The following is an 11,756-nucleotide window of genomic DNA, read 5'->3' on the forward strand; positions in this document are numbered from 1 at the left end:
CCTTTTTGTGTGGGGGGTGATTATTTTACATTTTCTACTCCACATTTTCTACTCCACTACATCTCAGAGGCAAATAGGCTATTGCACATTATTTATATTTATATTTGGCAACTTTATAGCTGCTACTACTACTACTGATAATAGTTACTTTGTGGATTTGGATTATTATTATTATTATTATTATTATTATTATTAGGCTATTGCAAAAACATTCATTGGAATGAAAATAGCAAATGTACAAATTAGTTTCTTGTTCAGTGCTCAGAGATCCGGTTTAGAGCCCCGCCCACTGTAACCGCTAAATGTCACCATACACACATACATGCGGTTTCCGTATCCGTTCCGTTTCAGACCGGATGTCAATCCCACTCTTTCTTATACCTCGGGCATTTTTCAGACAAAATATACTGAATGAAAGTGGAACATAGATGACATCTGCTGGGGACATGCGTGTATTGCAGTCAAACTCATGTGACGCAGCATGCTGCTGCATAATGTTTGAATTTCAGTTTGACTGAACTAAAACGTGAAATGGCAACAACTAAATATTGATACAAGCTCAAAAGATTTGCAGTACGAATATAAAGAAAAAAGAGAAACGATCCGGGCACTCAAGGTTAAAATGAGGAGGATAGCCTTTATTAAATTAAAAAGGCAACTGCCAACATGTTTCGACCTAACAGGGCAAGAAAGAATATGTTAATATAGCCATGGAAATAAATATAGGGTGCTTAGGAAAATAAATTGCTCAGGAAATAATGGTATAGTTCCCTATAGGTCGATCGCTTTCAATCAATTTAGGGCTTATAGGCCAATCTCAATTGTACCTGTTTTAATTGAAATATGTTATTTTATTCATGAATCATATTCATATTTATTCATTTATAATTTGTAATCTCGGCACCGCTGCAAAAGAGGGTCCCAGCTCTCGGTGTGTTATCCAAGAACTAAATAAAAGGTTGAAAAGAAATTAAATGAAAGTGTGTGTACGTCAGAGGTTCCCAAAGTGGGGTCCGGGGACCCCAGGGGTCCTTCAGGGAGTTCCAGGGGGTCCACCCAGCTATGATGGATAATTAGGAACCAAAATGGACCCCTGGATCTGTAACTGAGTGACGGCTCCATTTGGTTCCATTTGTACACTCTCAGAGTAAAACTAACAGTGATTACAATATAAATTGGGGGTCCCAGAGATAGAAATGCCATTAAATGGGGATCCGTGTAGCCCTAATGCACATCAAACTGGGGGTCCTTGAAATTAAACGGGATGAGAATCACTGCTAGAGCCGTAAAAATCTTCTCTTATGGGGGTCCCTGCAGGCATATCTTTTCAAATGGAGGTCAATTTGGGGATCCTTGACGTGACAATTAACCTGGACAATAAGTGGGTCTTCCAGTATTATGATGCTCAGTGACATTATAGAAGATATAGCTTTGTTTTAGCCTGGTGAAACCACTCCCCCTGCTGGACAACATTTGCATTCAGGAGGAGGGAACTGGTGAACTCAATACGCCGCAATCTGAGTCAGGTCAGGTTATAGCTTTGTTTCCCTGCCCAATTATTTTTTCTACAGTTGTTCAGTGACCGGGTTTAGTGATTTTGGGACCAGTGAAAAAATATATGGAATATTGTTAAATAATAATACCCACATTTGTCACTGATTTGTTTTCACCCCCATGATAGCCATTTTAATTTCTTTCCTTTTTTGTGGAATTTCATGTTGAAATATTATATAAGAGTATACCGGTACCTCAAATGTCCATGTATTGCTGTACGTTCCACACCACCGCAGGGAGTGCAGTGCCTGGTGTTGAGTCTGTCGGATACATGCACCGTTGTCCAGAACCAGCACAAAAGCCTCTGCCCGTGCTCTGGACCTGATCACCCATATATACAATATCTCCACATATATGGGACTGTTCTGATATCACATGATGTTCTGACATCTGCATAGACTCCATATTTGGGCATGCCTGACAAAGAACTCCATATATGCAGGGCATAAAAGCGACACAGACATAATAACATGCATGTGCAACTTGCAACAAAATATAAGGTAAAAGGTAAAATATACCTGGGTTTTGGGATGGTTTGACAAAAGTGTTCTAGGGTTAAAGACATACGAAACACAACGTTTCCACACAGGGTCAAACAGTTGAGCTACAGAGGATATAAAGAGGCAAGATAAGCAATAATACACGCACGCAAACACACACACACACACACACACACACACACACACACACACACACACACACGCACACGCACGCGCAAACGCACGCACGCACACACACACACACACACACACACACACACACACACACACACACACACACACACACACACACACACACACACACACACACACACACACACACACACACACACACACACACACACACACACTCAATCCCTTATCCCTAATATCCCTTTTAAATAGTATAAAATGGCAAAATGAGTTTAGTCTCTCTCTCTCTCACCTGATGTCAGAGCTATCACAGCACAGAGAAGCAGAGTCACATGCAGCAGCCTCTTGGAGACAATGGAGATGATATAACAACTATAGAGAGGCAGAGGAGAGAAGACGTGTCAAACAGTAGAATGATCTGTGTTGTCAACCTTGCTGTGTTTAAGAGAAACCAATGCTCTTAGCCTAGGCAGGCTACAATGGCAAGTTCAATGGATTGTTCAAAGACTGAGCTTTGTTAATTATAGCCCCCTTTCCACAGTGATGCTTTGCCAAAGAAAGAAGTAATGGTGGTGAACAAACAATCCGCTTCATAGTGCCTGCAGGCCCACCCATCCACCATTGCCCACCCATCCAACCAACGTCACGCCATGCGTCGTTGGTTGCTTGGTCACGCGTGTCACACAAGTTACACAACCATATATGTAGAGGTGACATAACGTGGTCCATACAAGGTCACTTCACAGCAGTCCACGTGTCAGAGACGAGTAGAGGACATATACGAGGACAAGCGACACGCCAAATCACCCGTGCTGCAGGTCACAAATCACCCGTACTGCGGGTTTCAAATCTCTGCGATGATCAGAATCACATTCTAGCCAATCACAATTGGCGTCCTCAATTTTCTTTCTTCACTTTTTATCCTCAATATTTACGTACATTGCTCAGCCAATCAAATCATCGCTATGGGCTACACACAAACTCAGGCATAGCGCCCCTCAAAAAGTACTACATGACATACACATATTATATGACATCATCAATTCATTTTACTTATTCAATTGCTTATCATCCTATTTAGCTGACGCCTTTCAGAGCCAAGCCGTCAATAGAGGATGTGAACGTCGCTCAGCCACTTGCCTGTGTTGAAACCTTCATGCCCATATATGGAGTCATGAATCATCAGACACATCACAGACGACTGGCGTCACAGACTGGCCGCATGAAGATGAGATCCAATTTACCTCATGCAAACCATGCATGGCAACTAGCCGCAATTTGCCATTGACAGCCCATACATCCAAACAGAAAATTCCTATCTTATTGTATTAAAAGATGTCAAACTCATCAACATTGCAGTTGTATGAAAAGCTTTGTTTGTTTGTTTGTTTGTTTCATAAAGATATATGTTATAACTTATGAGCTACTTTCTGTCAATAAATTCTTTGTAGGTGATATCTTTCTAAGTTTTGGAGTTTGGAAGCGCTCACTTTCAGTAAAGCAATGACCTGCTGCTTCCTGCATTATGTGCAAATTCAAAACAGGTGGTACACAGGGCCGTTGAGAACTGAGTGGTGCAACTCCCCTCTCCCCTCGCTAAGTTCATACTGTCTTTGGGCATGGCTTACGTCATAGTGACATCATAGTTATTATGTGAGTTTCGAGCCCATGGTTAGCTTAAAACCTCACGAATGGGGCCAGCATCTACAGAGTGAAGCAAAAGAAAAAGCAATGGTGCAAAACCTTGACAAGGAGGCGTACTACCGCCGGATCAAGCGTCTGTACAGCAACTGGACGAAAGGAGAGGATTTTGCCAAAGTGGGAGCTATCGCGGTTTCCGTCGGAGCGCCGGACGACACCATCGTGTACGCCAAATCCACAGCTCTACAGACATGGCTGTTTGGCTTCGAGTTGACGGACACCGTCATGGTTTTCTGTCGAGCAAAAATCATCTTCCTGGCCAGTAAAAAGAAGGTGGAGTTCCTGAAGCAGGTGGCCGCCGCAGAGGACAACGAGAACGCCAACGGAGTTCCGGCCGTCACACTGCTCACCAGGGAAAAGAACGGGAGCAACGAGGCCAACTTCCACCAAATGATCGAGGCCATCAGAGACAGCGCGGATGGGAGGACGGTGGGCGTCTTCAGCAAGGACAAGTCCCCCGGGGAGTTCACCAGGAGCTGGAATGACACCATCGCCGCAGAGGGACTGCAGACCGTGGACGTCAGCGCGGTAGTGGCCTACACCATGGCAGTGAAGGAGGACGGCGAGCTGACGCTGATGAGAAAAGCCGCAGCGATCACCAGCGACGTCTACTCCAAGTTCTTCAAGGAGCGAGCGATGGAGATTGTGGATAAAGACGAGGAGGTGTGTCACAGTAAGCTGGCGGAGTATGTGGAGAAGGCCATAGAGGAAAGTAAGTACCTGGGAGGTGCAGACCCGTCCCTGGTGAAGATGTGCTATGCACCAATCATCCAGAGTGGAGGGAACTACAGTCTGAAGTTCAACATTGTCAGCGATGAGAACCACATGCACTACTTTGGAGCCATCACGTGTGCCATGGGCGTGCGCTACCAGTCCTACTGTTCCAACCTGGTGCGTACGCTGATGGTGGACCCCACGCAAGGAATGCAGAACAACTACAATTTCCTGCTGCAGGTAGAGGAGAAACTCCTGATGGAACTCAGACACGGGGTGAAGTTTTGCGACGCTTACAACACCGTCCTAGAGTACGTTGAGAAAGAGAGGTCGGACCTCGTGCCCAAGCTTACCAAAAAACTCGGTTTTTCCACTGGAATAGAGTTCAGGGAGTCCTCCTTGATACTGAATGGCAAAAACCAGTACCGACTAAAGACAGGAATGGTGCTGAGCGTCTGTTTGGGATTTGAGGACCTGAGGGACAAAGAGGGGAATACATATGCCTTGTTTATCGGCGACACGGTGAAGATCAACAGGGAGGAGACGGCCACGGTGCTGACGCAAGCGAAGAAGAAGATCAAGAACGTGGCCATCTTTCACAAGGACGACGACGAGGAAAACGAAAGCGAAGACGACGAGGACGCGGATGCCGAGGCACTGCCAACGCGCAGCAGAACACGCCGCCGCGCCGCCCTGCTGACCGATGACGGTCGCGCGGCGAGCGAGATGATGTCCAACGATCAGAAGAGGCGGGCCCACCAGAAGGAGCTGGCCACTCGGGTGAACGAGGAAGCCAAGCGGCGTCTGACGGAGCAGAAGGGAGGAGAGCTGCCGCCGGCGCAGAAGGTCAGGAAGTCCGACGTGTCGTACGGGAGTGTGTCCGAAGTGCCCCGAGGAGAGCGGGACATCCGGGACATGAAGATCTTCGTCGACAAGAAGTCCGAGACGGTCATCGTGCCCATCTTCGGCGTCGCCACGCCTTTCCACATCACCACCGTCAAGAGCATCAGCGCGTCGGTGGAGGGAGACTTCACGTACCTGAGGGTGAACTTCTACGTTCCCGGCAACGGCCTGGGCCGGCGCGAGGGCGGCGGCGTCTTCCCGGACCCCGGCGCCACCTTCGTCAAACAGCTCACGTACCGCGCGTCCAACCTGAAGAAGGCAGACTCGTCGGTCCCCTCTGCCAACCTGCAGAACGCCTGCCGCCTCATCAACGAGGTGCAGAAGCGCTACAAGGCGCGTGAGGCCGAGGAGGAGGAGAAGGAGGGTGTGGTCACGCAGGACTCGCTCGTTGTCAGCCTGAACCGCAGCAACCCCAAGCTCAAGGACCTCTACATCCGGCCCAACATCGCCCCCAAGAGGATGCAGGGCTCGCTGGAGGCGCACGCCAACGGCTTCCGCTTCACGTCGGTGCGCGGCGACAAGGTGGACATCCTCTACGCCAACGTCAAGCATGCCGTCTTCCAGCCCTGCGATGGCGAGATGATCATCATACTGCACTTCCACCTCCGGGACGGAATCATGTTCGGCAAGAAGCGGCACACGGACGTGCAGTTCTACACGGAGGTGGGCGAGATCACCACGGATCTGGGCAAGCACCAGCACATGCAGGACCGCGGTGGCGACGACCGCGACGCACTCTACGCCGAACAGATGGAGCGTGACATGAAGCAGAAGGTCAAGTCCGTCTTCGGTAACTTCATCGAGAAGGTCCAGGCGCTGACCAAGGACGAGCTGGAGTTCGAGGTGCCCTTCAGAGACCTGGGCTTCCAGGGCGTCACCTTCAAGAGCACCGCCCTCCTGCAGCCCACGTCCAGCACGTTGGTCAACGTTACCGAGTGGCCGCCGTTTGTGGTGGCCCTGGACGAGTTGGAGCTGGTCCACTTTGAGCGAGTGCAGTTCAACCTGAAGACCTTTGACGTGGTCCTTGTGTACAAGGATTACAACAGGAAGGTCACCATGATTAACGCTGTGCCTGTCAACTCTCTGGACCCGATCAAAGAGTGGCTCAACTCCTGTGACATCAAGTACACTGAAGGAATCCAGTCTCTGAACTGGACCAAGATAATGAAGACCATCGTCGATGATCCCGAGGGCTTCTTTGAGCTGGGCGGCTGGTCCTTCTTGGACCAGGAGAACGAGGAGAGCGGAGCAGAGGAGTCAGAGGAGGACGATACGTTTGACGAGGACGAAGAGGAGGAGTCCAGCGAAGACTACGAATCGGAGACAACAGAGGACTCCGCGGAGTCCGATTCTGATTCTCTGAGCAGCGATGAGGAGAGAGGTAAAGACTGGGACGAACTGGAGGAGGAAGCCAGGGAGGCGGACAGAGAGAATGGCTATGAGGAACACGAGGAGAGCAGCAGGAAGAGAAGGCTTCGAGGCATGTCCCAGCCTCCGTCCAGCACGAAGAAACTAAGGCAGTAAATGTGTCTGTCTCTCGTACCGATCAGTGAGGGATGTTCAAGCACTGTCCCAGACCCCCATCCAGCAAGAAGAAACTCTTACCCATCAGTGCCACGTCTCTCCTACATGCTGGCATGAAGTCAAGGAAGTATAAGTCAGTAAGTATAGCTTTGGAAAAAAAAGGCTACACCAAGATTTCATGTGGCCCATGGGGTCAGGGGGACTAGCTCCTGTTTCTGTAGCATGAGGCGGCTTCATGTGTACAAGTATAGATTCCCTGACCATGATGTAGAAGTACATCCCTTGACATGTCAAAACACGCTGGTTTCCAAGGAAGTACCGCAATGCATTATTTTTTAATATAAATTGTTGGAATATTACACTTTCAGTCAATGCTGTCTCACAAAAAAAAGTCATATTTTGACCATCTCAAGTCCACTTGAGATGGCGCGCCTCTCATGTAACGTTTTAACCGTTTTTTCGGACGGATCGTAAAGAAAAATCTACTGTAAGAGAACTGGACTGGACTTCCACCCTGAAAAGTTAACGGTTGCTAAGTCACAATATGACATACACACACAATATGACTGCAGAACCCAACACTGCACAAAAAACATAAAATATGGTTATGACAGGAAACTCCAGATAAACTTACCAACAAACTCAGGTAAAGTCCCGTAATGTACCCGTGTATATTAGTGTATATTACACAATTATGCCTGCTAAACTAAACTATAGCCTGTCTTGTTTATTGAGGGTCGCTAGCCCCTCCTATATACAGGTTTAATGTTAGATTTTCCTTAAACAAACGTTAAAAACGCCATTGACATGGACAGACATTGTTTTGTCCATGTTTGTTTTGTCTGATATTTACGTCACAAAAGATATATATATATAGCGCCTCTCACTTCACACGGGTGTGATTTTTAATATCCTGATGAGGGTCTGCGTTGTCGTCGTACAGTTCCTGTGTTAACTGCTCTGTGTGTTAACACACACACACTATAAGCTGGACATACTGTAGGAGGGGTTAGTTCCCCTCAACAATTAATTTGGCTGGCTATTTTGCAATGCAATTACAAAACTGTATTTAATTCATGTTAAAATATAATAAACTACATTTCTGGTGCCTTTAGCACCATGTGTCTTGTCAATAAAATGTGTGTTTAGTGCAAGTTATTTGTCAAAAACACATTCATGATTAATCGTTAATGAGGGAAAAGTATAGATTAAACATTAAAAATCACACCCGTGTGAAGTGAGTGTCGCTCTTATCATCGTACATCATCATGCATCATCTCATTTACTGGCCAATCAGAATGCCTGTTGCCACAAATGTATGTCATATTTGGAGGACATTTTGACCTAATTGCTGGCCTAATTTTGTGGGGACAAAAGCTGTATATATAGGAGGCGCCCCTCAAGAAAATGTTTTGAGGGGCGCTACCCCCTCCTACGCCCAGCTTTGTGTGTTTGTGTGAACACAAACATTGGCTGATGATTGATATAGGAGCGCTGATCACTTCACACAAGTGTGATGTTCATGGGGCGCTAGCAGCTTTTGTCCCCGGACCCCACACGTCTCAAGATTTGCCATTGACAATGAACGGATAAATTAGGCCATAATTCCGCTAAATATGACGTCAATTTAATCCTAACATTAAACTCCATTGACATTGAAGGTAAAATGTACACCATATGTAAACGAGCAAATCAGCCAACCAATCACAGCCAGGCAACAGGCAACACCTATACGGTTCTGCATCAATGTAAACATATGCGTTGTGAACTTGTGAGCCCACGTGAGCCATGATGTCACAAGTTTTGCGGATTCAATTACAAATTGAATTAATTTGGAAGTTTTATTGAAATGTATTATTTGTATACTAAATACTATATAGCGTCTATTCTATTCTATACTTTGGAGTCCTGCTGTTGCCACCCATGACATGTATGACGTATGCTTCCATATGTGTATACACTGATTGGGTCCATCGGCCGTTTTTAGTTGGACACGATATTATAACCGAGATTGATTCCAGACAAGCCTTTAATTAATTAAGCACAGTGACTTGGTGCTACGTAGGTACAAAGGTGAGTAACTGGTTGCCTCAAATAAAACCAAAACATAGCTTCAGCCTTCAGCTCTATATGCCATCTCTCGTCGTCAAGATGACGTTGAGCATATCGTCACGCCGTCGATGAATTCGCTCCATATAAAGCAGATCGTAGAGTTACGGGGTGGAAGTTCAAAGGAAGCATAACCGTGAGAGCTGTTACTCGTACCGGCCCGACATTCCAAGTGTGCGCACACAGTGCGAGCAGGACGTACTTTACTCCCCATCGTCTCAGAGATGGATAACAGGGACGACCTGGTTCACAAGGCCAAGCTGGCCGACCAGGCCCAGCGCTACGACGACATGGTGGCCGCCATGAAGGCGGTGACAGAGCAGGGCCAGGAGCTGAGCAACGAGGAGCGCAACCTGCTCTCCGTCGCCTACAAGAACGTGGTGGGCGCGCGGCGCGCCGCCTGGCGCGTCGTCTCCAGCATCGAGCAGAAGGCCGCCGATTCGGGCGGCGAGGGCGGCGGGGAGAGGAAGCCGCAGATGGTCCGCGAGTACCGGGAGAAGATCGAGGCGGAGCTGCGGCGCATCTGCGACGACGTGCTGCGCCTGCTCGACGCGTTCCTCATCGCCAACGCCGCGCTGCCCGAGAGCAAGGTGTTCTACCTCAAGATGAAGGGCGACTACTACCGCTACCTGTCGGAGGTGGCCCAGGGCGACGCCAAGAAGAGCACGGTGGAGAGCTCGCAGAGCGCCTACCAGGAGGCCTTCGGCATCAGCCAGAAGGACATGCAGCCGACGCACCCCATACGGCTGGGCCTGGCGCTCAACTTCTCCGTGTTCTACTACGAGATACTCAACGCGCCCGAGAAGGCCACCAAACTGGCCAGGACGGCGTTCGACGAGGCGATCGCCGAGCTCGACAACAACAACCTGAACGCGGACACCTACAAGGACAGCGCTCTCATCATGCAGCTGCTGAGAGACAACCTGAGCCTGTGGACGCCGGAGAACCTGCAGGGCGAAGAGGCCGCCAGCGGCCGCCCGGAGTCGGAGAGCGGGAAGACGTTTCAATAGGCCTCGGTTTTTTATGACTTCCAGCGAGGGCACTGTCTGAGCTATGGGATGTTGTGTTTGAGAGAATGGATCTGATTCGCTGATGTGCTATAGCCCTAGTGGTCTTCTACTGGTCCATGCCCTGCCTCTCTTACTGTGACATCAGAGGGGGAGGGCTGTCTTACTGAGACAACACGTAGTCCAGGAAGTAAGTGAGCCCAGTGTCCATGACATCATGGGCCCGGGGGCGTCAGACAAGAATGCTAAATCTTCTAAACGTCATTAACATATATTTTTTGCAAAAAATGTCCCTTTAAGAAGACCATCAATCAGACCGAATCAGAAAATCTGTTTTCTGTTCCATGACACGACTCGACATAATAGAAAAATCACACTCGCGTGAAGTCATACATCATAATTCATCATCACATTCCGGCCAATCACAATTGGTGTCCTCACTTTTCTGTCCTCACGTTTTATCCTCAATTCTGAGGTACACACGGAAAGCTGGCTATAGGCCGTGCTCAGCCAATCAAATCATGGCTACGGGGTAAACACATTGCTCAGCCAATCAAATCACGGCTATGGGGTAAACACATTGCTCAGCCAATCAAATCATCTCCATGGGGTAAACACAAACACACAGCTAGGCACAGGGTGAGGGACCATCAGAGTCTGTTTTCTAAATGTCCCATGACTAGTAAACATGATATTTGACTCTACATAATGTACAAAAACACTGCAGATGATGGACCACCAGACAAGAATGCCAAAGAAAGCGTGTAGGGGAAGAAATAATCAAATGTAATCCAAGGGCCATACAGTAAAAAAAAAACAGTCTGTTTTCACATATCCCATGACACGACTAGCAATCCTTATATTTGATTCTGCATGTGTTTCCTGTCAAATAAAACTGAAAAAGGAAAAGACAAAACAGGTGTTTCACGGGCCGGTGCCCAGCTAGTTATTGCCCTGTGCTGTGGACAAAAAGATTGTATAGGGGGTGGGACATAACATTTCTATAACATGGTGTTTAAAGGTGGTCTTTTTTTTGTTAGAATACGTTTTAAATAGCACTATATTCTCAGTAATTATCGCTATATAGAGTAATAAAATAAACTATATACAAAAGAGCACTTCCCGGGGTGCTCTTTCTTTGTCAGGCTGGGTGGGGGGGGGGGCTATACCCAGGACTGTGTATCTGCTGTTTGTCTTTGTCCATCCCGGCCATAACTTTGAAGCCAATTAATTTAGCAAACTATACCAGTAAGACGCGCAAACGCGGGAAGCGAACGCAGCTCGTACATATTTGGGTTTTTTAAGATTTTAAGTTTTTAACTTAGCCATATAACCATATAAGGAGTCCCCAAAGCACCTATACGTCCAAATATGGAGTGTGTTGCATCACTCACAAACAAATCACTCAGCTCCATATATGGGCACAAAAGCGGGACAGACAGACACACACACACACACACACACACACACACACACACACACGATCTGCTAGGTCTCATAGTAAGATCACTCAGCTCCATAGGGCACAAAAGCGGGACAGACACACACACACACACACACACACACACACACACACACACACACACACACACACACACACACACACACACAC

General features: G+C 47.6%; 2 protein-coding genes across 2 annotated transcripts; both read left to right on the forward strand.

Moving 5' to 3' along the window:
* Positions 1-3,917: 3,917 nt before the first annotated feature.
* On the forward strand, positions 3,918-7,028 carry LOC308321301 (FACT complex subunit SPT16-like; the record flags this gene model as incomplete). Its single annotated transcript, XM_080772142.1, has 1 exon — positions 3,918-7,028. The coding sequence occupies one exon, from the start codon at positions 3,918-3,920 to the stop codon at positions 7,026-7,028; it is 3,111 nt and encodes a 1,036-aa protein (XP_080628268.1).
* A 2,333-nt stretch (positions 7,029-9,361) lies between these two features.
* On the forward strand, positions 9,362-10,147 carry LOC308321302 (14-3-3 protein beta/alpha-1-like; the record flags this gene model as incomplete). The annotated part of the gene is made up of 1 exon (XM_080772143.1): positions 9,362-10,147. The coding sequence occupies one exon, from the start codon at positions 9,362-9,364 to the stop codon at positions 10,145-10,147; it is 786 nt and encodes a 261-aa protein (XP_080628269.1).
* Positions 10,148-11,756: the final 1,609 nt, after the last annotated feature.

The sequence above is a fragment of the Protomyctophum bolini genome (genome assembly GCF_963924005.1).
Source record: "Protomyctophum bolini genome assembly, chromosome: 9".
Classification (NCBI taxonomy): Eukaryota; Metazoa; Chordata; class Actinopteri; order Myctophiformes; family Myctophidae; genus Protomyctophum; species Protomyctophum bolini.